This window comes from Numida meleagris, chromosome 2 (genome assembly GCF_002078875.1).
Source record: "Numida meleagris isolate 19003 breed g44 Domestic line chromosome 2, NumMel1.0, whole genome shotgun sequence".
In the NCBI taxonomy this organism is placed as follows: domain Eukaryota; kingdom Metazoa; phylum Chordata; class Aves; order Galliformes; family Numididae; genus Numida; species Numida meleagris.
Window position 1 is genome coordinate 39,901,147 of NC_034410.1, and position 27,923 is coordinate 39,929,069.

At 39.3% G+C, this 27,923-nt stretch overlaps 1 protein-coding gene across 3 annotated transcripts in view; it reads right to left on the bottom strand.

Moving 5' to 3' along the window:
- The window catches only part of GADL1 (glutamate decarboxylase like 1), a 163,630-nt gene that overhangs the window by 3,386 nt on the left and 132,321 nt on the right, over positions 1-27,923 (bottom strand). Inside the window, exon 15 of one of the 3 annotated variants that reach the window (XM_021387861.1) lies at positions 26,932-27,066. The exons of 1 other annotated variant lie outside the window; for it this stretch is intronic. In XM_021387861.1, coding sequence (XP_021243536.1) covers positions 26,932-27,066 — 135 coding nt within the window. Of the gene's footprint in view, positions 1-10,982; positions 11,461-26,931; positions 27,067-27,923 lie in introns of those variants that run through there. One more of the 3 variants, XM_021387863.1, reaches the window with a different exon arrangement.

Genomic DNA, 27,923 nt, shown 5'->3' on the forward strand with positions numbered 1-27,923 from the left:
TATAAGGAAGATTGGAAGAGTCAAGTCCTTATAGTTGAATACTTGATCTCATCCCAGCAGGGCTATTAACCTTGTCCAATTAATCTTGTGCTTAACTTTAAGCATGTGAGTAGTTCTTCTGTGTTCTCATGCTTGAAATAAGTCATAAACTTAAATGCACTGCTTGATTAAGTACTCTATTCCTTGGAAGACAGAATTGACACAAGTAATATTTTAAAAATGTGTTGCATTTTAATATATTACTAATAACACTAATGCATTTCAGGACAGTTCATTCCTTTGCATCCTTTTGTGACAGTGTGACTTTGAACTAAGCAAATAAGTGTAGGACCTAACCTTGGCTTCTGCATACATTTATTTCAGCTCTAAAAGTTAGTGCTGGAAAATACCACCGGATCTGCGAAAGAAAAATGATGGTGCCAACCACGGCTTAATAGCTGTTTTTACATGGCGTGTCTCAGTGAGCAGCTCCCTTACAGTTTCCTTAGATACAAACACCTCCAGTTTTCAACACTAACAGCCCAAATTTCCATATTTGCTGAATGGTATGTCTATATTATCACTGTCTCAAAATGTATATTGAATTCAGAGGAGGAATGTTCATGGTTCTAACTTAATTTTCCTCTCTGAATTGACTTTATCTGTGTGACAAAGCTACGTGTTTTATTTAGTGTTTGTTTTTTAAATTGTGAGAGTGATGGAGTTAGGAATTCTAATTAAAGTCCAGAGTGAGACATCAGTATGAATTATGCACCTGAGAGCAATGAATATCCTTTCAGAATGAAATCTGCAACCAGAAGTTTGGTTTTTTTGCATAATGCTGCAAGCAAAAATTAAGAAGTAGTTTATGAAAGCTGTTCTGATAAACATTTGGGAAACAAGAAGATAACAACAAGGACAGAAAGATTCAGCATTAGAGCAGAAATGTTAAGATGCATACTGTGATACCTTCACTCACATCCAATAGCACCTTTTACTATAAAATCTAATGTGGAGCTCTGGGTGCCCCTCCTGCATAAAGATCCTAATGAAAGCTAGCAATAAAATCACAATTCTACTGTATATCTGCAACTTGTGCATCATTTAGAAATAGAATTCATCAAATATATCCATATACCACGGGAAGAAAAACATCTTCCACCCAAATTTCTGTCTGCCTGGCAAATGATTCAAGGATTCTTCAGTTTTGCTGTTTCACAGCTCAGAATCACAGGATCTTGGAATCCTTAGAGTTGGAAGGGACCTTTAAAGGTCATCTAGCCCAACTCCCCTGCAGTGAACAGGGACACCTACAGCTACATAAGGTGCTCAGAGCCCCATCCAGCCTGACCCTGTGTGTGTCCAGGGACAGGGGATCCACCACATCTCTGGGCAACCTGTGCCAGTGCCTCACCACCCTCACTGTGAAAGACTTTTTCCTTATATCTAATCCAAATATGCTCTCTTTAAGCTTGAAACCATTTCCCCTTGTCTTATCACAACATATCCTGCTAAAGACTCTGTCCCTTTCTTTCTTATTTTAGATACTGAAAGGCTGCTCTCAGGTCTCCCCGGAGCCTTCTCTTCTTCAGGCTGAACAGCCCCAGCTCTCTCAGCCTGTTCTCATAGGAGAGGTGTTCCAACTCTTGGATCATTTTTGTGGCCCTCCTTTGGAGATGCTCCAGCAGGTCTGCTCCTGTCCTGAGGACTCCACATCTGGACACTGTACTCCAGGTGAGGCCTCACCAGCACAGAGCGGAGGGGCAGGATCACAGGATCACCTCCCTCACCCTGCTGGCCACACTTCTTTTGATGCAGCCCAGGATACGGTTGGCTTTCTGGGCTGTGAGGGCACACTGCTGGCTCATGTCCAGCTTGCCATCCACCAGTACCCCCAGGTCCTTTTTGGCAGGGCTGTGCTCAATCATTTCAACCCCCAGCTGGTATTGGTAGTGGAGGTTTTGTCGACCCAGGCGCAAGACCTTGCACTTGGATTTATTGAAAAGAATCACATCAGACTAAGCTCAGTTAGTCTATGCTCAAGCAAAAAAAAAAAAAAAAAAATCCAAAACACAAACAAAACAAAACAAAAAACAACAACAACAAAAACACTGCAGTTCTGCTTGGATAGAGATGGCAGTTATTTTGCATAACGGATTTTTTTGTCTTCAAAAGTACGCTACTTGGTAAACAGTCCTCTCCATTTCAGATCAAATATTCCAAACTGCACCCCAACAAATCACTGAATACATACATAACTGTACAGTGCTAACATGAAGGCAAAATATGGGCTCGGTAATTGTTTTTGCACAACTTGTCAGTTGGTTGAGTCAAACACCAACAAAGACTCTTGGTTGGGAACACTCCTGGTTACGCACACCAGCATACAGACTTGCAACACACATTCTCTTAAATACTGAATAACTTTGCAACAATACAAGTTCTCCTACTTCCCCTGCAGTTTGTGTGTGTTGAACCCTCTAACAGCACATGAGGTAACTAAGAGCTCTACTCTTCCATTCTTATTCACACTAGCTGTGGGCTGAGAAAACAACGACACAGTGATAGTACTCAGAAGACGCCGTGCCCAGCAGGTATCATACTGAGCACCATATTGACACAGAGAAGAAAAAGAAACTCCTTCATCCCTGTCCTTGACAAGAACCCCCATGTGACTTCTACTCATGGAATAAAGGCAGTACAAGTGCAAAGGGAGAAGTGAATTGTTAATATACTTTCTCAAGCTTTTCTTTAAATTCAAATCCCTATGGCAACTTTTAGCCTTTATTGATGTTCCATCAGAGTTATTTCATCTTTTGTATCATCCTATTGATCCTCTTCATCTCAACACCCAGTGCTCCACAATCCATCATCCCCAGATGTACTGTAGCACAAACAGAGACCATGAAAGCAAAAACATTTAGAGCTTCAGCAATATGAGGGGCTGTAAATATACTGCATTTCAGTAGGTCTTCTCTCGTGGTGAGGAAAGGTAGAAGATCTCATTTTCATTATCTGTCATTATGTCATTCATCCTCCATGCGAATGAAGTTGTCCTCTTAATATTTGCTTTGAAGTGCATCTTTCTCTTTCTGAAGGCAAAACAAACTCATCCTACTTAAAAAGAAAGCAAACCTGAACTAAACTAAAAACAATCTTGCAGGTTTTTGACAGAATTATTTTTGGAAAGGTTTCCCATCAAGTATTTTGCATGTTCTATTTGCTAATGCGATGCAGTTAGTATAAGAAGACTACCACGAATCCTGTCCACAGCAAGCAGTAAGGAACAGAATATAAGCACAAATGCTTAAGTATGTGTCTCACAAAAGAGCCATTAAATGATGCATAGATGCTAAGGCTGGGACTTGAGGAGCACTGGGTCTGACTGCTAAGTGAAAGTAAAGGCAGCTACCGATTTGCTGCAGAAAAATCAGACCTATATGGAACTAATTACCTAGTAGGGAGTTCAATGAGTTCAATTCCCACTGAAGTCAATGAGAACTGGGGATGTTCAAATATCAGAAAGAGCTGCACAGCCCCATTCAGGATAGGTTCCTAGGAAAGCAATTTAGTGAGAGCAAGATTGCTTCACCAGTCCAATTATTTTTACAACGAAACTTACTTCAAATTGTAAACCTAATTCTTTATGTTGCCTGTCACTGGAACAGTCTCAGAATTTTAAGTGTAATGTATCCTAAAACTTAAGTTCTCTTCTCTCCTTTGTTCTCCTCGTCCTGGAGATCACTATTTAAAAAGATCACTTCAGGGGTGCTTTAGCTACCAGACATGCCAGAAAGGTGAGGAGGGAGCACAGTGAGCAGAAGGCCCTCCTCCAGCAGGGCTGCTACAACAGGAGAGCCACAGGATGGACCTGTGCATCATGGCCTCGCCGTGCAGACCCACACAGGGGGTTTAGCATCTCATGCTGCCTGGCTTCCTCCCTCACTTTTTATAGCGGAGGTTTTATGAGCTATAGCAACAAGGACATAGTAGTTTGGATCATTCTCCGTTTACCTGGATGATGGAATAGCCTTTTCCCCTACTCCCTGCCAGCACTCAACCACACCATAAACACCAGAAAATTTTAGCCCAAAATTTAAGCTGTTCCTATCAAGAGTTCAGACTGCAGCTGACCCATACTTAACATTCATGTGGAAGGTGCCAGTGTTCCTTCTCAGCCTGTACACACACACACAGGGCAGTGTGATGAACAGCAGGGCCAGCACGGACACTGCAGCTGGAGTATCTACATGTACCAAGAGGATGGGAAAAGCAGCATATTTCCCTCTCCGCATCTCAAGTATCCTTGAGAAGTTCTGTGCAATTGTATTACAGGGTGATACCTTAAAAGCCACTGTGCTTCCCACAACTGACTCCTCAGAGGGAATTAAAGCAGGTCTCTCCAACACTTGAGGAATTCCCACCAGGTTCAGGCCACAGCCATGCTTCAGCAGCTATCACGGACTGATTCATCAACAGAACCAACCACTTTCTCAGCAGGAAAAACATAAGCCTATTGTCTCCAAGAGCTAGTTCCCAAGTCTGGATGCTTAAAATCCTCTTAGAGTATTTGATGAAATGCCTATTTGAGATCACTTATTCATCTATCAGCTAGCAAGGTCTCCAAAACCATTCTCACCGTGGTCGTGCTATGTAAACATGGTTCTTCAGCTATGATAATTTCCTAGCACATGGATTTATTCTGTAAAGAAAAATCTCCAGAGCAGCTCTGCTGAACAGATGATATTCTTGCCCCAGCACTCTTGTCATACAGTATAAGGCTTTTGATGTCATTCACTGTAAGATGCCTCCTGTTGAACAGCCTTAGAACAGATTTGCAGAATTTCATTATAAATTAAAAAAAAAACAACAAACAAATGAAGAAAAACCCCACAGGTGCTTAGCTTTGTTAAAATCCCACAATCCCATTAACTTCTAAAATACATAGCCCACTATTACCAGCATATAGTTTAATTCCTATATTTAGTTCAAAGCAACAACAACAAAAAGATGTAATGTCCATCTTTTGTTCATGAGGTAAATCCACTGGGCTCCCAACCCCACCTGTGCTTGTGCTACTGGGTATGGATAGCCAAATAAGTTGCCCTAAGGAGGACAAGAATTTCCCAGCAGATAGGCTACCTTGTTCATCTTGCTCAGCTAAAGCAAGGAGCACCTACTGGTTTTAATTAGCTTCTTATTCTTGTGCTCTAGTGCTGTCTCCGGCAGTTGCAATTAATAGATACCTTGAAAGGGCAAGAAAGATCAGATATGTCCAACCTTGGACTTGAATTTCTTTCTCAGTGCCTTTCGTTAAACAATAATGGATCTCTTTTACACCTAATCCAGTATTTTCAAATTGTCCCATCACAAATTATTTTCTATGCCTCTAACACTGTACTTCTGTTACCAGAATGCTAGACACACTGCTGCAATTCTCACGGACTCCAGCCGTATTGGTCTAGTCATATCAGTTACTGACATAACGCAACAGTTTTTCCAAACCATGGGCAATAGCTTTTAAATGTTGTACTGCCTTTATTTAAATACTAAGGCATAAAGAATAAGTTACAAATTGATAACCGTGCTGGCTAAAAAAATAATAATCTACTAAGCAATGAATTTACAAAAAGACATTGCCTGAAGGCAAAAATACATAAATTTGACAATTAGCATAACTGAAAATATAGCATTAGCCAGAAAAATAGAGAAACCAGAAAAGTGTAAAGTTTTCCAAATGTTCAAAACAGAAGTATTTTGAATAGCTGTATGAAAACCATTTTTTCAGTTGGAAATTGACCCATTTTATTTCAGGGAGTAGAAAAGAACTGAGGAAACTGAAACCAAGCAAACTGCTTTATTTCAGTACATCTGAAAACAAAAATTATTTCTGGTCAACTAAAAACAAGAATTCCTTTCAGTTTCTTAGTTCAGCAGCCAAACAAAAAAATCCATTATTTGCACAGCCATAAATACATAGTCAAAAGTGCTGACACTGCTTAACTAAAACAACTGTAGACTTTTCGCCCCTAGAAAAGACAGAAAGGATGAGAAATTTTGTGGGATTGCATGTTTTGTCGGCAAAAATTGGCTGGGAATTGCATGTGAATAGCTTTAAGTAGTGTGGTTGACTCTAATCTTGCTAGCCTAGGAAGTACTGCAAAGTCAGAATGTATCAGTAAAAACTAGTGTTAATAATGGTAAATTTTATCAGCAGCATTTTTCTGAGAGCTCCCAGTTCACCACACACCTACCCAACAAAAAGCTGAAGAGCTCCTCCAGCTCCTGGCAGCAGTAACTCACAGTCACATAACCCATTCTGCTCCTTCTGAAATCATTTCAAAATTGCCAGAGACAGAAATGGAAGCAGAATGCAATTAGCTAAATTTCATCCTTCCTTTTTCAGGTGGCAGTTTGCAAAAAGCCTTTGCTAGAGAAAACCACACTTGCAGTAAATCAATAACCTTTCCACGGATCCACAAAAGCAGGCAAGACATTGTTGGAAGGATAGCAGTGTATTAGCAGATCAAACTATTTCTCTTCCTCAAATACTGCCTTTATGAAACTTTCAGAGGTACTGAATGCTGCACTAAAAATTGGTAGAAAAGATGTAGCTAGAAGACAAAAAAAAAAAAAAAAACATTGCCTTTTGTACAAAATGGAAAGATCACATTCTCATAATTTCACAAAAATGGAAAACACATTTTATGTTCTTGCCTCAATTATTTCTTGCAATGAAAGACAAGTTTATGTAGAACAGTCTCTCTCATCTGACCACAAAAATTCACTTTGACTACCCCAGAAGGGGCAAATTTGTATTTGGAAGTTCATGGTTTTTACTTAAAGGGTAATTTTTTGGCAATTCAAAAGTCTGACAAGTTACACTTCTTGCAAGAAATGGTAAGTTCAGATTCATGCATATTCATGCAATTGCAACAAAAAGTAAACAAAAATCCAACTCATTTAAGTATTTGGACACAATTTTAAATTTGTACATATTGCAAAATATTGCAGTGTATCTTTACAATGTGTCTTTCCTATCTGGCCTGAAGGATAGCAAAGTAGTTGTAGAACTGGATAGACTCAACAAATAGGATTGGTCCTTAACCCTACCAGAGACTGTTTGGGTTGTCTCAAACAAATGACTCAATCTCTTTTGGGTGACATGCTTATTCCCTTCACAAGGAGCCTATGACTCTTTAGGGCAGTGAGACCTCTCTGTGCTCATATATCTATTGTAATTGACCCCAAAATCTCATGGGTGTTTTGTACACTAGTATGATATTTATTTGATAATTTTTGTGCCAAACATCTGTCACAGCATATCTGCCTCCTTTCCCAATGAGTGCAGAAAATAACGTTGATATCAATGATACCAGTTAGCATGAAGTGAGAACTGTGGCTGATATTTTAGTATCAATCATTGGATGCCATACAAGTCAACAAAGCACTCTGGATGGCTGTAATCACAAAACTAGCTAAATACTATAAATATTTGGAAGTAATAGTGCTTTCAACATATTAGAACACTTAGAAAGCATATCCTTCACTGTTAAATATCTTCTCTTGCCTTGTGCTTCAAAATCAGTTGCTGGCTTTAAAACGATAGGCTTTTTTTTCCTTTTGGTGATAATTAAAAACAAACTTAGACGATTTGTCAGCTGTCACCCCAACTGGGACAATCGAAATACCAAATATTTGCACACCCAATCACAGCTTTGTTCCTGTAGCCAAGGAGCTCTGTAAAACCCAAACATGTTTTTCTTTTGTCTAGAATTTGTTCTGGGCCCACATCCCTAAACCACTAATAAATTATTGCTGTATGCTGTTGCGCCAGTGTTCCCCTTGTGCCACACCATGCAACAAAAGGAGAAATAAGCGCATTTGTCAAAATAACAGTAACCACTTCCACATTCTTCAGAACAACTAACATATCAAAGGAGACCAGATGCTGCAGTATTTTTGCCCTGATGCAGACATTTTTCATGCACCTTCAGTGCAGGGCTGTGTAGCATGTCTACACTATCAGATTTTGAATATTATCTTCTCTCCAGTTACTTTTTGCCAGAAGATCCACTAATGAACACCACAAATCACTGCAAACGACCTGACTAATAGGAGATGGCAGGTTGGCTTCAGATTTTGATTGCCTTGAATGACTTCTTTAGCCAGTTATTTATGCAACAAAAAATTGCCTTCAGCTTAAGGCTTTTACATTAAGGGTACTGGCTTCTGAAAAGAAGGAAGCAGAACCAACAGAACCCACAAATCAGCACTAGGAGATGTTTGTGTATGTTTTCACTTATAGCTGAAATTTACATTGGCAAACACCACTATTTTCCAGGGGCACAGTTCCATGACTTCTTCCTAAGTACATGCATCTTTTCAAGACAATTCAAGTGATTCTTTATTATTATTAATTATATTCCTTACTATTTCTCACATTTCTGTGTTGCTTTAGCAAAGTTTTACTAGCAAGCCATGAGGAAAATCTAGGTATTGAGAAACCATGAAAGGCATGTGCACTCTTATCTGTTTAAAGAGCAGCAAGAGACTTGAGCGTTACTGGTTTTATGAAAACAATTGTTTTAAATGTTTTCACAGTGTACATGAAGTTCTTCTGTGCAACACTTTAAGTTCCCATTTTAGTGACTAGATTTTCCATTCTTTCAACCCTGCCAAAGACAAGATCCCCCTTCTCCATGCAGGATGAAAGGGCAGCTTGTCATCTTGAAAGCAAGAGCAACTAACAGAAAAACATCCTTTTTAGTTTGTATGCATAGGGATGAGCTTCTGTTCTTCTTCTCCACTGGGGAAAAGGATGACAGTGCGATGAGAATGTCTGGGGCTGGGAGGAGCACTTTACACTAGAAAGATTACATTATTTGGCGACACAATTTCAAAAGCTCAGCACATTCTTGGAGTAGAAGAACGAATGTCACTGCAGAATGTTGGAATGATTCCCAGCTGTTAACACCTTATTTTCTACTTACACAGGTCAGATTCTGGCATAAAGTAGCGCTTTCTGTATTTGTATTACAGTACGTACTGAAGAACAGTAATGAACCTTTGCTCATAGTCTTTAACCAGTTCTAAGGGGGGATAGGCAGGGATATTCTGCCAGAACCCAGACTGCTACCACAAAAGCAAGGCTGCTATCTGATTTGACCACCTAATGTAACAAAGAAAATGACACCTTTCCCCCTCCATTCTGTGAAACACAGGACTGTCATTTATTATAATTGTTTTGTCTACCTGAAACTAATTTGTTTAAAGCCTAATCTTGACATGAAATAATGGCTACCAAACCTTTCCAGATGGAATCCTACCAAAGTCATCACTTCTCCCATGTTCATTCCAGCTCAGCTTTTCTCTCCTCCTCATCCCCAGTAAGCATATTTTCCTTTTTTTTTCTTTTTCACAAGTAAAATGCAACATATGTTACAAATCTTTGTGCTTAAATGCATGGACAATCAGGGAACTGAAAGAATAGAACCAGATCCATAGGGTTTCAGAATCTGCAAATTTTCTAGCAGTCTCAACGGGTGTAAAGCGAAGGGAAAATAATAGTTTGCACCCACCACTGTTTGGAATTCAAAAAAAAAAAAACAAAGAATACGCAATTATGATTAAAAGGAGATAGATTATTTCTGATCCTTAGAAAACTTGAAGGCAGTTGGTGGGGGAAAGGCACGCTGGGCTCAACGTTTACCATCTGTCTTGCAGAGATTTGCAGCAATATAGTTACCTCAAAAAGGAATATATGGAATAAAAAAAATCTGTTAACATTGGGCCTAATCTACATCCCTATAGCTAAGGCTCAGCATTCAGAGGCATGGATTAAATCTTCTAATCCTGTATACCGAATTGATCCAAGAACTTCCTTTCTCCAGCCTGGCCTACGGACCATGGCCAATGCCACAATTTCCTCCAGTGCCACACCGACCACTAAATCACACCAATAAGGTAAAAGTACTACCATTTGAAATAGAAGAATAGCACAGTGAAAAAAACGTGAAAGATTTACACATATTTTGCTAGGCTTCTGCACAGCACACCTATTTTTACAAGAGAGAATGTGCACACAAGAACAATCTTTTGATCTTAAGCAGTTATGATCTACTGTAAAAAATTAATCCACTAAAGTCTACTGGATCTCACTTCCTTTACTGTAAAGGTTCCAGAGAATTCAATAAATACAAATAATTTTTCTACATAATTTATAAAGCCTCCTGTTCATTGGTGGCTCAGGAAGATTCTCTACATTAATCAGCATTCACCTACAGAAGTCTGCCATTGAAGATAACTGGGAGTTTTATATCTGACATCACCTGGAGCAGAGTTAAGACTATCGCACGTTTCCTTAGAACTCTATTAAATTTGAAAGGAAGGTCTAAATATTCTACTGAATGGATATCAGTCTCAATAATTTTCTACTGTTTTTAGAGGAACTCTTCTTGGTTATGAGAAATTTTGTAAGACTTGTAGATATTTCTGACCACAGTGATCCCTTTAGAGATTATCAAGAAGTTCCTACCCTGTAGGCATGAAAAAGAAACACTTTCCATCTCAATCCTCTTGACATGCCGACAGCTAGGAAGGAACCTATGCTTAAATATCTGAAGTACAAAATGAAATCTAAAGTACTACTGAAAACTTTGTACGTCAGTACACATCAAGGACCACTACTCACAGCATTACGCAAAATACAAAGACTGCTTAACTGAGCAGATGATGCAAACTACACGATTGATTGTTTCTGGTCATTTCAGAAATTTCTGTTTCTCAAGCAAGAGCAAAGAATGGCAGCTTTATGTGAAGAAAGGACAAAGGATGTAGACTCCAACTCTTTTTCTCTTCTCTTTACAAATTCAGGGCTTTCTTGCAACTTCCTCTAAGAAGCGTTTGATGCAGCAGAAAGGAAGTGCAGATCTCCTCTCCTCATTCTGATGTCGGTGGCAGGAAACAAAAGAGTGCTAACATAATAACTAAATAGTCATTTAAGTGCAGGCAAGCTTAAGATTTATTGACCTGAGAGCAAAAGGTCAATATTTATGCAGAGAACAATAAATCTTAATACTTGGTTCTAACAGATGTTAATCTAAAGTATTATTAAATCCATCTCATTAAAGCTAATTAGATTGTGTGTCCTCATGAGTCTTATTGCCAATAGTCATTAGTATTGCATGGGTCATAATTACTACACTTTTGATAATTGAATCAAATAATTTCCAATAAAACTAAATACTTGTGGATGGAAATACTTTTTTTTTCCCTCTACTATGACTGTATTGAAGTAAATTTTATTGCTTTTTCTTTCATATTGCTGTAGACTTTCCTTCCATTCTTCAGCTAGGATCAACAGAGCTAAGATTTCAAAAGCTCTGTTTGAGCTATACCACTTGGTATAGCTGGTACTCCTCCAGCCACATCCATCCACCAGGCAGGTGAGAAGCAACGACACAGATCAGTAAATAGCCGCTGTCAGGAAAAAGAAAAAATGAAAATAGAAAAGAGCCAAAATTCTATGTATAAATGAAAAATTCCTCTTATTTTGGAGATCTACTGTTTTCTAGGCCCACATGTGAGTGTAGTTCACAGATAAGGAAATACTATCATCATTATCTAAATTCTTGGAAGGAAATTAGGCACACAAAAAGGAAGTAATAACCAGGATCTTAACCACATCCCTAGGCCAAAGCTAGATGTCAGTCAGGTACATTAGTGATTTCATGAGCGGGATGGCCTATTTTTAGTGCATATTTGCCTTGCAAATAGTCTTGCAGAACCCACACAAACTCACTGGCTCAAAGCCGTTTCCTTCAGGAAACTTGCAGTGTAGATGCGAACTCCTCTGGTAGTTAATGCTCCATGCACTCAAAGCACACACTCAGGGCTGGCAACTGGTTTCAACTTCACTGATTGTGCAGCTTTAGTGTGGACATGGTGGATTACACAACACCAAATCCTGGTTGTTCCATCCTTATGCCACACATTCATTAGTAATATAGACTACGATTTATAAATTTCAGCTCCATGTATTGGCTGATACTGATCCTGGATGGTATTTTTCAATCAGGGCCTGCACTGCTTGCAAATGGTGGTTGCTTACTTCACACAGGGGAAGTAACAGCTTCAGAAGTGCCAGCACTGAACTGTACATCAAGTGTTATCCAGAGACACAGTCTGCAGCACTGAAAGTAAAAAGTGGAAAGTAAGATTCAACTCCCATCATTTTGGCAGTCTGAACGTTGGACATCTAGCTTACTCATATAGGTTTTTGTCTTCAAGGCAGAAAAAGGTGCACCTCCAGAGAGCGATTTATCCTAGAGCTGGCATCTAAGACAGATGGGACCAATTTGGAAAAGCCTCTCTCCTACTCCATGGGCTTCAGGGAACACCTTTTAGATGGCTAAAACACAGTGAAACAAAACCTATGCAGCCAGTTTATCTTAGATCAAAAATATCTAAGATCTACATTCCTGGACAGGCCTGGGAGCTGCACTGGTCACAGTGGAGAGAGAAAATATTCAGAGTACAAGCAAAGCCCTGTGCTCCAGTTACTGACACAGGAACTGTGTGTTAGGTGATGAGATGAAAGGCTAACCACAGAGAACACAAAGACCCAGCAAGGATCAGAGCAACTATGACTGGCAGAAGAACCCTGGTAACCCGATTAGTGAAAACAGAGCATGCCATATTGAGTACTCCTCTGACTATCAAAGGAGAGCACTCACCTCTTTGCGGGTGTGAAACCCACAAAGAGAGATAAATGAACAATTCTCACAGGAATGCCAAGAGAGGAGTACAGTACTTCTCACAGGATACAGAGGAAACTCTGGGACTGCAGAAAACATATTATGAGATGCTTAGGTGAAAAGACCTAATGTGTGGACAGGGAGAAGTCAGGGTGGATTAGGGAGAAACAAGTGTGAGGAAACGGAGGGAAAATATATACAGGGCCAACAGAGAGAAACACTGTTGGTCAATATACTCACTTGGCTGACCCTTGCACCTGATCACCACAGTCTATCCTATATTCTTATTAAATATTATTTTTGTCTTCTTCTGGATGTGTAAACACTAGGGAACTTCAAGATGGACAAGCCAACTAGCAGGAAAAGAGTTCAAAGTACCTGTAACCTGACGGCTTTGCAAATCCAGGTACCAGCAACAGAATAGACTGGAGATAGGGAACCACAGTGGTTTCATACACATCGGGCGGAAAAGGAGGAATCCCCTGGATCCTGAGATCCTGAGAGCACCTGGATTCAGCCACTTTCTGACACTGTACTGCACTGCTTCTGCTCTGAAGTCTTTTCTTCCGGTCGACAGCTGACAGTTGACAATTTTCTCTGAAGTTGCAGGGACATGTGCTTTGAATCACTTGCTATAAATAAGAACTCATTTGCATTTCATCCCAGGAGTGTCCCATTGGTCCCACACATGCATACTGATAATTGGAAAACTCTGCCTTTTAAATGCAGCAGGGAACTTCATCTGCCACAAAGTTGAAATGAAGAACTTCAGACCAGGATTAAATTCACATATGCTTTTACCTCATTATCCTATTGTATGTTTGGGTCTCTGAGCTCAAAAACTTAAAATACGCAGCGTAAGACAATATGCGGCTTGAAACTTGGATTCTGTTTGAGGGAGAACCATCTTTAACCAAGAACAGCTGCAAGAATACATGCTAATACCATATAATGGGTGTGCCATGGCTCTCCTGATGCTGCTTCCCTTCATACATTCAGAGCCAGTTTTTACAAGTTAAGTGTGTACAAATTCCTTTGGTGTTCTGCTGCCAAGCTGGCTGCGTGTGCATGCAATGATCCAGTTTTCACATATACACAGACTATCTGCTCGCATATATTCCATCTGATGGCTGGACTAGATGATCTTAGTGTTCTTTTCCAATCTTAATGTTTCTATGATTCTATGCAAGCAAGTGCATCCATGCAGCTGTGTCGGATCAATTTAGAACAACAGTCAGCCTTACAGAGGACTCCTCCAAACCCCACAAAACAAGAACACAAGCCAAAGAAAAAGCTCTGTCTAGCACATGGTATAACCTCCATCTCTCCAACATGCTGCAGAGCAATTGACATAGCCCTTCTGCACCTAGCATGTTCACAGGCTACTGCCCTCCCACAGGCTTCAGACTGTTGTTATTTTACTTCCCTCAGATGATTCTCATTACAACAGGGTTGAGTGCTGAATTTAGAAGTGTATGAATCATACCATCAACTCAGTTGCCTGGAATCTGGCTTTGCCATGCATTTCCTCATTGCTACATGGATCACTGGTGTAAAACATGCTGTAGCTGCATCAAATTTCTTTTTGCTGCTTTAACTCTACAATTGCCTGTGAGTAGATGGTTTTTAATTGCTCTCCAGCTTACTGACAGCTGGTCAGCTGTGCCTTCACTGCCTGCCTCACAGAAGTTGCAATGAGTGGCAAATATTTACCTTGAGGTTATTGCCCAAGAGGACTTTCTCTATCAAGCTCCTGGGACAAGACCTCAGAACTGAGTGTCTATGTCCTGCTCAGTAAGAAAAACAGAAGACTCTCAATGCTAATTTAAGCCATACATCGTGCACCATCAGATCTCCTCCATCTTCCCACAAGTGAAGGTGGCTCAGCAGCACTGTATCTTTTGCCACAGCTGTGTCAGCTAGAGAAGAAGACTGGTTCCACCCCCTTTTAGCCTCAGGAAAAGGATGCATGCACAAGAGCTACTCCGGGCACTAGTCCGGAGCTGGGCTTTTGTTGCTTTGCTTAGATTCACAGAGGATAAAGAAACAACCCACCCATCTATTAAGACATGCTTTAATCTGACATCCTCCTCCTTTCAACTGTTTATTTGAACTATGCTGATGATCCATAATGGCTAAAGTACAGGTCACAGCAGTCTAGTGTGTTATACTTCCTTCTCACTGAACACTGTACCTTCTACCAACCATCACTCTAAGCAATATTGTACTAGTCTTCCCCATGTCTCTAATCAGTCTAAATCCATCTACCATGCTCCAGTGCCTGAAAATTACTCTTCAGCTTTTTAGTAAAAGGAGTGGTTTTGGCTGATTTTCTTCTGTGGATTTCATTTTTTTTTCCAGTTACATAATGCAAAATACATCTTGCATTCTTTCCCTTTGAAGCCAGTAGTATTCCCAAGGTACAGGAATACCAGAGCAGTTTTTATACTTTTGGAGGGAGCAATGTAGAGGAGGATTCTCCTTCTCCTTTTTAATCGTATAAAAACCTGTAAGCATATTTTCAGAGCAGCGCCCCTCCTTTCCCATTACTATCTCATACCAAACACTAGTACTTAATTTCTACATTCAACAACTGGGTTACAGTCCATAGCAACTATTTTGAAAATTGGTGTATTTGAATTTCTGGATTGTGTAAGCAACACTAATCCTAGCTTGAAGTTGTGAGGCATTTTACGAATATCTGGTGATGACAATAGCAAAAATAATTCCTATATGTTTATCAACCAAATAATTCAAAAGCCTCCGGTTCAATAGGATATTAGAACGTAGCAACACCACTAAACACTTTCACTTGTACTCTAATCTTTAAGAGGACTTTGCTAAGATGATTAATTACTCAGGAACAGAGGATAAGTTAGAAGCTGGCAGGAAAAATGGCCAGTCTCATGTGCTTTCATTACCCACTGTCAACTGTGACAGGGAAGCAAAGACAACACATAACATGGGTTGCTTTTGATCACCATCTAGTGCACGAATTAAGGAGCTGCACAAATTTACGAAGAGACTTTTTGCTTTAAAGTTAAGCAGCAGTAGGATTAACAGTTCTTTTCATCATTTTTAGAAGACCTCAGACAGGCTTAGGGAACCTGAAAAGTCAGTAATTCCCAGATGCCCCTAGCTGCCTCATGAAGGCCAGATATTGTATAATGACACTGTTTTCTAAACAGTAGTGCTGTGACTGTGTTGATCGAGGAACATAAAAGCAAGATCTGCATAGCAAAGTAACATCTTTCTTCTTGACAAACTACTTAGTGAGAAAAAGCAACATGATTTAAAGCTAGGAGCCCTTCCATCAAGTCTCAGTGGCCAAACGTTACATTCCTGTCACTGTCATTTGATTTTTTGTCAAGATTGTCAGAAATATTCTTTGAAAAATTTTTCACTTGCAAAAATGGATCATGTGTGCTGTTGTAGCTGAACCCCACATTCTGATTAATGATGAGGTCAACACTGATTCATGGAAAGGGGACACAACCGCAAGACTGCTAAATCTGTAAAACAACTAGATGGAGTGGACCGCCAATGCCATCTGAGGTGATTGTCCATTGCAGCTTTAGCTTTTGATCATTGCAGGTGACTCAGGAAAACGTGGACAATGTTTTCCAACAGCATCAGCCTAGACAGGTCAAGTGTTGGCTAGCAGCCTTGCCTTTCAGAAAGCATGCTGTGACTCAACACATGGGAAGTCAGTAACTTCACTGAGGAATTTTAAATGGCAAAAATAAAACACATCTTTGTTGAAACAGGGTCACACCTTCAGTAGTAAATAATAATAGTGTAATTTTTCATGAAAGACTAGCAGGAGGAATTTCAGGATTTTACAGAAAGCATACTTCAAAGAAGCCTTTGCCTACAAAAAGCAGATTAGCCTTCTTTTACAAGAACACATATTGTTTTTCCCACACTAAAAAGGCAGGTTAAGGATCAGGCAGATACTTTAACACTATGACTTACCAGTAGCCGACAGCCACTGTTATACAATATCTGCCCATGCCAAAACCCACACAGAGCCACCAGCCAGAAGGCACGTCTTTATGTATCCCTTCATGTCTGAAGTTCAGACCATCAGCTGAACTGTCACATAGAAGGAAAAAAAAAAAAAAAGGGGGGGGAAAAAGAAGCACTCAATTGTTGTTAAAACTGTATGCTGACTCCCTGGACTTCACTGAATTCGGAGTTCGCATATACCAATTCAAACGCTTAGGAAGAAGGGAACTATAAAATATTTACAAGCACAGTTTCATGTTTTATTTTGTTATTATTTTCATTTCTTATCACTTATCTGTGATAATTATTCAAAATATCTACTTTCCAGTCTAAACCTTGTAAGCAATATGTAATTTTATACAAAGGATCAAATAAAGAAATAAAGAAAAGGGCATTGCTGCTCAGAACATATGAGACGATTCATGCTTGGTATAGATTATTCTTTAACAGCTCATGCCTTCAGACAAACTGGCAGCATTACTATGGAAATTATGTTGATTTAAGAACTGGAAGAAATTTTCTCCCGTCCTCAGACGTTGCTGCTTTTTGCTCCTGACAGGCCCAAACAGACATTAGCGATGCGGGCACTAATTAGCAGTTCAGACCCATTACTGTTGTTCTGGTGCCCCCCGATGGTCTCCTGCGTTTACTGCTATCTGTGGCTTAGTGCGGGAAATCCTGCTCCAGAGACAAACCTCAGAAGCCCGTGTAGCTCCTCACTCAGCTGGATCAGAAAGCCCCGAGCCCATGCACAGCCACCAACACGATGTACTTCTAATATTTGGTTTCCAGAGCTGGGCACACAGTGCAGGTCCTACAGTCAGTTCCTAACCACCATGCCAAATCAGCTCCTGAAGAGTGCTTTGGCAGCTTGAGCAATGAGCCCTCTAGGTCAACTCAAATACCTTTTAGCTACCATTGATCACAAAAATGAACTTGGTTCCTGAGCACAGACACTACTTGCAGGGTCTCAGTAAAAAAATGATGTGACATTAAATGAACCCAGGCGTCATTAAAGCATGTAAAAGACACAAATACCCAGCACTCCCTATGCCTTCTCTGGGTTCCCCAGTCGCCACATCCCATTACCACACATACTGTTGCAGCCCAGGTCCTGAGTCAAGTTCTGCACAGCATCACATCCTGTCCCAACTCAACGGCAGGCATGGAGCATGCCCAGTATTGAATGAATCTTCATTTCAACCACATTGTGCACAGAGATAGTCTCACCCATCTATAAATCAGAGGGAACTCTGATCACAGCCTGACGCAGGGCAGGCAAAGGGAAAGGATGCTCCCAGTCACAAAGGGCTTTCCAAAAGACTTAATTTCCAAAAAAACTTCAGGTAGAAAATAGATGAAAGCTTAAAGCTCTTTTAGAAGAGATTAGAAGGCCAAGGACTGCAATCTTTCAATCAAGAAAGAAGACAGCTTTATCTAAAAGCCCATCCTGGTTCATTGGCAAAGTGAAGACAGCAAAGCAATGTTTAACAAGTTGAAAAGGGGAAATGGATCAGATAGCAATCAATATAAATGTGACATGGAGAACATTTATCAGAAGGAAAAGAAGTCCTTGATTGACAGGATTAAGGAAAGAAGAAACATTTTATGTGCAAGTGTACATATGCTAGGGTTGAGTGAAGCCGGAGCCATGGCTAATCGTTAGAAATGCAGACAAGGCAGAAGTGCTCAATAAACCTTTCATTTCTGCAGGGAGGGAGCAGGGCGAAGGATTCCCACCACAAAGACAATGAACTTTCCAATCCAGTAGCAGCTAGTGGGATGTTAAACATCTACGGAGGGCATATTTTCAGATCTATAGGCCTGGATGGCTGGCAACCAAGAATTTTAAAAAGCTGACTGAATCTTTGTATAAATTCTGGAATACTAAGGAAATTGCAGAATACAAACATTAGAATACAAACAAAGATTAGAAGCAGCAATGTGATGGACCTAGTGAAATTAGGATGCTTAAGTCAATATGAATATAATGTGAAATAAAGGAAATGCTCATAACTGATTAAAATTATAATGAACTAAAGGGTAAGAATATATAGTTACTTTAAAACTGATCTGAACATATTTGAAACTTAGCCTTCGGGGTATAGTTACATTTATATCTTTGCCAAACACTATTTTTATGGTCAGTCTGCCTTCACAATTTTGCTGATGTTACAAATTTTCTTGGTGAGTTATTCACACAAAGCATTAATAAGAAAGCCTCGCAAAAACTACATAGATGAAAAATAGCAGGAAAAAGTAATGCTAAGATTTGAATAAGAAGCATACCTTCGCAAGCAGCAATCAGAACATCCATCAAATGCAGTTGCCATTGAGACTCCACAGAGATCAGGATCAGTCTTAATACTAATCCCCACTGTTAATTTTCTGGAAGTCAGTAAATGACAGCTGATACCATGTGTGAGTGAGAGACTCACAGATGAAGAAAACAGAAGTAGACAGGCCATTGCACAGACCTGCTGTGCTCAAACACACTCTTACAGCAGCTTTTTAGTTTAGCCAATGGTAAGTTATGCATTACGGAAAAAATAATATTTTCAGCTCAGAATGGATGACTATCCTAAAGGACTGCCTCTGAAAATTGTACAAATCAGCAACAAAACAAAATTTCTATCAGCTTCCAGACAACATATCAGAAACCAAAAATCCTTTCTGGCAGGAAACAAGAGTTCTCAGTTATTATTTTCACTCTACATCAGACCAAAGATCAGCTTTAAAAAGCTCCATCAAGAGACAAATAATAAAGATTTGTCATTAGGTCTTTTATCTGGATGGCTTTAAAACAGTCAGGGCTGATCTTAACATGGATCCCAGGACCACTGGTTAATCTGGGATTTCAGTCTTTTCCCTGATCCAATGGGAAAAAAAAAAAAAGTCTTCACAAATTCTTTTGTTCCTGAAATAGTCATTTGTTCTCCAAGAAAAGTTTTGATTTCAGCATTCATCAGTGCAATACAGATATTTTGCAAAGCCTCATCAGCTTGAGCTCCCAAAGGAAAACACAGAAGATTGGCCATAAGCATTAAGAGACAGTTTTATCTCCACATACAGTATTGGAGATTCAGGTACTGGCAACAATACAGAGTTCAGATGTTCGCTTTTTTTCTATGATAATGAAAAACTGGAAGAACACTGAGAGCCACAAAAGTGATTCAATGATTAATGAAGACTTAAAGATGTGAATCCATATAGTTTATAAATAAAAGAATGAGCAGCGACTTGATGATAGTTTGTGAGTGTGAAGATAGAGAAGAAGGGTAGAAAGGCTATTTTAGTGTGGAAATACACTTTTTCATCTCTTCCCATAAATCTCTTTTTATACAGGAAGGCAATTTAACAATTCAAAGAAGATGTCAAGGAAAATGGCAGTTTTGCCATTCCTTGATATTTTTCATTCAAGAATAGATGCCCTTTCTGGAAGGCGTGCTTATACAGAAGTCTCTAGCCTCCCCAGAGAAAAGCCCCGATGAATACAGAGGAAGCCAGGTAGTTTATTCTGTCCTTTCATTCTTCCTGATCATAGGCTTCAAGTTTATGGCTAGATGCAAAACAGCTGCAAACATGTAAATTATAGTTTATTCACTTAGATTCGTAAGTCACATGCTGCAGTATAAAGCTTGTTAAACGATGGGTAATGCTTTCCTGCCTAGCAGGCACAATTCTGTTGCAGTGTACTTTCAAGTGAAAAAGATAAAGCCAGCTGATGTTTTTCACAGATCTCTGGACACCCACTGTCCGGACACATCTCTCCCAGCATACATGGCTCATTCAGATCGTAAGAGCACAAACACTGTACTGGTAAAGAACTGGTGCTAAGAAGTGGCAGTAAAGGGCAGAGAGACAGCAGAGTGGCTGGAAAAGCACAACAGCTTCATTGCTCCTCTTTGGCAGAGAGCATGCTCTCCTCTGTAGTACTTGGACTCCTATTGTGGTGTTCCTCAAAAAATGCATCCTTTGGACTACCAGGAACAAAGCAAGGACATTTTCATGCACCACTGTTCTTCTACAAAATCTTCATAAACTGTCCAGTTTGAGCAGAAGTGTAAAGCCATAAATGTTTCACCTGTATCCCAAAACAACCAGTAGAGAATCCTTTAATTAGATATTCGTAACCTGTGTATGTTTGTCATTGTTTTCTAGAAATACTGCATATGCCCTAGTACCCTCTACAACTCCATGTGACATGGAAGTTCCCCACTTATGCCCAACATAACAAATAGAATAAAATATTTCCCCAGGTAGGTTAAGTCAGTGTTGAAATTGTTGCCCATGTTTCAGACCAAAGCAAAAGGATACCTTTCCTTGGAGGTAAAATAAAGGCTTGTACACTTAAGCTGCTCCTGTTTTCTGGCTGATTGGGCAAAGAGATACCTAGTTTTCCATCAAATACACAACATCTCATGCTGTGAGGGTCCATTAACTATGGGTGGAATTCAAATTATAATTTCTTTCTCTCTAATTCCCTATAAAGAGATCAGAAATATCACTGTGCTATTAATCTTGTAATCACTGTTATTGCACTACAGCCAATTCTTTGCTGTTATTTATTAAACACAACAAAAAAACCAGAATGCTCGAAAACGCTTGTTTCATGCAGAAACCACAGCAGGTACCAGTTGACAGGGCAGAATGGTGAGAATGCCACTAGACAGATTTGTAACTAGAGGCAACTTCAGCCCATATGCAATTTCTGATTTTCAAGTACCTTCATAAAACGTTTAACACATTCAGAGAATCTCCTGTTACCACACCCCTGCAGAGGGAAAGACTGCACTGACATAGGCGCAGACTGAGAAGTAGTGGCTTCCACTCCAAAATACAGTTTTGCTGTGGGCAAAAAACAAGAAAAGTCATGCCCAAACTACTAAATAACTGCTGAAAATTATTTTTGCTTGGCTACGTTCTTTGCTCTCACTCTCAGTGAGATTCATCCTATGCAAAGGACCAGTGAGGGGAACAGCCATCACTTTCATCTCACATGAATCCTTCAGTGCTGAAATACCATGTATTAGCAAGGTTAAAGAACATAAACAATGATTGTGTACTAAACCAAAAGCTCTGCTGGACAATCGTTTCATCAATCCCTTGAGCACCCTAAAATGTTCACTGCAAGTTCACCTAAAAATCATTATGTGTTCTCACCAGCAAAGGACCAGTTACAATGCTTCAGAGCCTCACGTGTGAAAGAAGTGAATTCAGAGCTGATGTGCAGATTAGCTTCACATGCTCAGTGCCATAGTAGGACTGTTCTGCAGGCACCCAGAAAGGAGGAAAGAGCTCAATGACTGTTTTTCTCATTGCTCAGAAAACCAGGGGGAGCAAAGGGAAGAGAAAGGAGTTCATTTTTCCCCAAAATGCCAGGCAAAATCATTTAAGTCAGTGCATGAAAATATGAGTACTGTGTGGTACAGAAAGAAAAGATGAGGGAGAGAGGGGACAACTTTTATTCAGGTAAAAACTGAGCAAAGAAAGAAGCTTCTAGTGACCTCAGAACTTCAGTACTTAAACATTCCTGGGATGCTTCAATTATTGAGCTCCCCTGCAATGTATATTGGGTTTCATTTTGATCCACAGGCTATTAAACATGATCTATGACACTTTCAGAAAAGCTATAGTTTGAAGTTCAGCCTGTAACTCAAACTTTTTTTTCCTTCCATCATTGGTTATTGATGTGCATATGGCACTGAGTGAGCATAATGAAGAGGTGCACTGATATGTAGGAGCACGATGCTGCTTTATAAGAACATAGCCAATAGGAACAACCAAAACTAAATTAACTGTGTTGAATGTCTTCAAACTAAGCTTTCTTATTAAAAGCAGTTCTCTTCACAGGCAGGCACCAAAGGCAACTTAAAATATTAGTCAATATGTTCTAACTCCAAAAGGAAGCAAAGGAAAGAGTAATTAGTCTTATTAAGTAGAGGAAATACGTGTTGTTTGGGCAAACAAGTAGTATAATCAGGAATGTGGATGCACAAAGATGAACTCTACAAAATACATCAGCAGTATAGCAGTTTGCCATAGCTAAAAGCAAATCTCGGGAAGGAAAATATTTGGCAGTAAACAGGCTAAAAATGCATACTACATTTTTGTCAAAGAACATACCATATATTTAAAAGATCACAATTTCTTGAAAAGTGTATATCTACTGGAGATACAAGGGTGTTTGCTTCTGTGTTGGGTTTTTTTTTTGTTAGCTTGTTTCTACAGAGGTAGGAAAAAAAATGGCTATTAAGGTACCAAAAATGTTGGCTATGTTTAGCAGAAATTGGAATGTGCGAACAATAGATCTATTTAACCTCAAAATTGTGGAGAATTTGGCTGACAAGAATCTCAAAAAGGGGAGTTGGGAATGTTTTGTCTAAAGAAGAGAAGGCTCAGGAGGATCTTACTAAGTATATAAAATATGAAGGAGGATGCAAAGAGAACAGAGCCAGTCTCTTTTCAGTGGTGCCCAGTTTAAGGATAAGAGGCAACAAGCACAAACTGGAACACTGGAGGTTCAAGGTGAACATCAGGAAGCACTTCTTTACTGTGAAAGTGACCAAACACTGTCACAGCCTGCCCAGAGAGGTTGTGGAGTCTCCTTTTTGGAGATCTGCTCAAAAGCCACCTGGACATGGTCCTGGGCATCCTGTTCTAGATGGCCCTGCTTGAGCATGAGTTGGACCAGATGGCCTACAAAGGTCCCTTCCTACCTCAACCATCCTGTGACTGTGTGATTATGTTAAAAAGTTTTTCTAAAAATCAGCTTAATTCAGTACTATGCCTTATTTGATCCTCCTCCTCTTCAAGACTATTTTAGATGATCCCAATATGTAAATATACACACAATCATAAACATATGTATGCAAGAGCATGCACATACATTTATATTCAAAAAGTGCATGTCAACATTTTCAAAAAGCCTCGCAGTATTGCTTTAAAAAATATACAATTTTTCATTGCTATAGCAATAATGAACAAAAATGCAATATTCCATGTGGCAGCATGACTCAAAAAGTGCTTATTTTTATTATGCTACACTGAAATAATAGGAACTACAAATAAGGAAGATGTATTGGAGTGCTCTTGTGCAAAAGCATGCTAGAAACTCTTACAATCATACATTTTTTCCATCATTTTCTTTATCTGTACAATATTGATAATTCTTCATTAACTTACCTACCTTTCAAGTATGTAACAAGGATTAACTAGTAGGACAGATTGAGCCTAAATTCCCTTTGGCTTCCTATACTCTTAAAATAGTTTAATGTTTGCTTTTAAAAACCATCATAGAGTTGACTTGGTTTTCAGATTAGCTGTTTCTGCATACTAGCCTAAGGATCAGCTAACAATAACAGAAAATGTTATATTATTTTTCATTATATTCACAAGAATAATTGTTACTTTTCTTTTCTACCTTGGTCATTCATGATTGCATACACCATTCTAATGCTTCAGTTTTACGCCAGCATAATCAAGATGACAATTATCTCCACGTTAGGAGCACTTAGCTATCTTACATTTTCAACTCTTCATGAAAATGGAAAGAGCAGTTTTCTGAGGTGTTTCACCAACTGTCTACTTACTTTGTTTGAACTACACCAATTTTCACGTAATACCCAAACAAATCCATCTTTCTGGAAAAGAAATGGAATTCTGTTTTCCCCTCTTTCATCTTCTATAATCGTTGATACTTGTAACAATGAATGCAAAACATCCATTACTTCAGGCAACAAGAATTATCTATTTCAAAGTGATATAAATTAAACAGCACTGTCTTTGCTCATACAGAAACAGCGCGCAGAGTCTGTGCAGTGCTTAAGCACCCTTTAGTCAATTGAATCTGGCAATACACTGAAGTGGAGAATACAGTCCCAGTGAATCTGCATGGCCTTTGTTTCTGCAACCTTTCAGTTTGAAAATGAGACTCTTTAGATGCTTCCTGTATGTAAGGAAGGTTTTGTTGCCTGGGAAGCTTTTAACAATGCAGTGGTTTGAAATCTGCTTGTTTCTTTTCTGTATCTGAAAGGAAAGCTAGAATAGTGAGGCAGGTTTTAGTGAGGCAGTATGCAAAATTAAGGCACTGCACAAGACAAACCTCTAAGAAGGGAGTATAAAACATACACCACTACAATAGGTTATTTCCTTGGGTCCTGAGAGAACAGTACTGTTAGCTAACTACTCCTAGGGAGACAGCTTTAAATATAATACGTACTTCAGGCTTAAGTGTCTATACTGCTTCTAGCATCTGAGCTAGATACACAGCCTTACATACTGCAATGAAAAGACATCTTGCACTAATCTCCCTGAAGGATTTGGTCCTTTGCTTCCAACCTATCAGTCGCATGATTTTATTTCCACACCATATTTTCCTCCACTTTGTCCATCCACCCCAGCTTCATTTCATGTCATTACATGTACTGTCACACAGAGAAATGATCTGACCCTCCATTATCCGTAAAAGAACTTCAAGCAAGAAACAACTAGTGTGAAATCTATTTCACCTCTGGAGATCTGAGCAATCTTGCCCTGCAGGTGGCCTGTGGAAGAGGAAATCCTTGTTCAGCCTGCATGCAACTTAACAGAGCTGCAGCAGAATGTCTCCCCACAGCTTCGATTACTTTTGTAGGCTGAGCACTAGGGATCAATAGACCTCAGTCTTCAGTGGGCCTTGAACACGCACAGCTCAGCATTAAGTCTCTGACAAAAGTCACCCTGCACTCTTGTCTGGTAAACACTACAGCACCAAAGCCATTTGGGTTTCTTTTCTTTGTTCTGAGAATTGAGGAGTAGTTTTAGTAGCTATTTAACAGTGTTCCTAAGGTAGAAATGCTTTGCTGCCAGAAATGTTATTATTACTGGATGGAATGTAAATAGCATCAGTTCCAGATATAACCTGATATTACAAGTCTAGGAAGTGACTCAGGGATAAAAAAGACATGATCAGCTACCCAAAGGATGGAAATTGGATGGATAAAATGAATCAGAAGGAAATTATCAGCTCTTTTACTGATGTTCATTCCTGCCTATATACCTCAGTGAAAACACGGATCTAAAAATGAAAAAAGAGAAAAAAGGAAGATTTATCCGTGAGTAAGACTACTTACTGGAGCCTGATACTATCTACTCTTGAAAAGCCAGCCTGGAAGAGGGGCAAAGCAGAAAGCTAGAACACAAATTTTTACCACTGCCATATGATGATTTACTAAAACATCACTTAGGACTATTGTAGAAAGCACGATCTGGAAACAGTTCACATTTTTGCCTTATTGTATTACCTCTACTGTCGGTTACAATACATTCATACAAATATACCTCCTTTCTATTTCCCACACACACACCTAAAATGCCAGCCATCACCATGAAAAGCAAGTTTGAGAATAGGTCAACAGAGTCACAAACTATTGCATGCAGGCTGAAAGTTAAGCAGGTGTAAAATTCCACCAAGGTGAAATATATACTGGAATGCTGCTAGCATCCAGATCCAATGTGAGATGGGAGTTGTTGATGTTAAAAGAGTCAATCCCTAATTCTGTTGGTAAGAGACTTTAAGAGTCAATCTGACCCCTTAATCTAGTCCTACTACTTCAGTACTCATGCAAGAATAAATATAGCAGAAAGAAAAGCCATAAACTCCAGTTTTGTGCAGACCAGTGGTAAGAAACTGAGATATTCTATTTTTAACATTTTTCTTTTAGAAGCATGTTATTTTTCTGCTCTTACAACACAAATCTAAGAAGGATACACTTAAAGTCATGCTAAATCTCTTCTTTAATTAACAGTTTCAAATAGTTTCTACTGCTGAGTTAAATAAAACTGCAAAAAATATGTATTAAAAGGGAAGTGTGCAAATCCCTCATTAACAAGGTAGTAAAACAATGCTATAATTTCCCTCTACTACTACAGCCCATTCTACTGTTCCTTCTCATTTATCAGAGCTCAGATCTCTCTGCTTAACAGTAACAGTAATTTATATGCAGCTAAACTACGAAGATTTTATTCATCTACTACTGTATATCATGTACTATGAGTTGCAAAATAAGAGGTGGTGGTGCTTTAACATGTGACTAGTTATTTTATTATTGAACTTCTGGGTACCATTCTCTCCTGAGAAATGGTCATATTACTACATAAGTCCTTCTTATTACTGTATTACTCATTTTGTCGTTTCAGGACTTACTGTACTTCTCTCTCCGGAGCTCCCCGCCTTCTGCCCTGCCTCATCTGCAGTCCTGCTCTCACCTCTTCTCAACATAAAACAGAATTCTGCCAGTCCCATTGAGTTAGGATATTTTGGAACTCTTCCCTCCAGGAGCTGGCAAAATAGAGGTCTGAATCAGCACAGAGCATGCTCATGATTCATTACTGGATTCTTCTCACTTGTGTTCATGAACTATGGCATCCACTGTGGGATCCTAGCATCCCTCAATTTCCCCTCTGAAAAATGAAGACAGACAACTCTTTCCAAAGGGTGGTTTTGACATTAAGTTGCCTGAGTCATGATCTGGGACTTCCTCTACTCCACGTTAAAGATGGGGGAAGCCGTGCCAACTCCTAGTGTTTCTGCCTCAAATCATAGAGGATGAATCTGGAACTTCTGTTGACCATAAGGATTTTGGTGACAAACCAAGATTCTTCAGATAACCCCTTCGTAAGGTCCACATCATGTTCTCTGAAAGGATCATCCATCTCTTTGGAAGGTGTTTCCTTTTAGACCAGACAAAGCAGTCTCTTCTACTTCTAGAGTTTTATTTAAGTTCACAACTGATTTGGCAAAAAGGACATGGCACCATCCCTTAACAATCCTCATGCTTTTGCAAAAAAAAAAAAAAAAAAAAAAAAAAACAGAACTCAACCCATTCCTTTTCTTTCTATTCTTCTCCAAACACATTTCTTAATGATAATATTAGTCCAATGCAACAAGAAAACATGTGGGATCAGAAACAATTAGATCAATACAGAGCATTCACAATGACAGATGAACAGCTCCAGAGCTGTCAGTCACAATGATTTAGCCAATTTAACTCCCATATAAATCTGTGTAAATCTTACCATTGATTTCCCTGTCATTTTATACGCCCCTCCTAAGAAACTCGTGTCAAACAGATCAAGAAGCCAGAGCGAGTAACACTACTTGTTACCATAAAAATTACTAATGTGAGCAGAATTCCC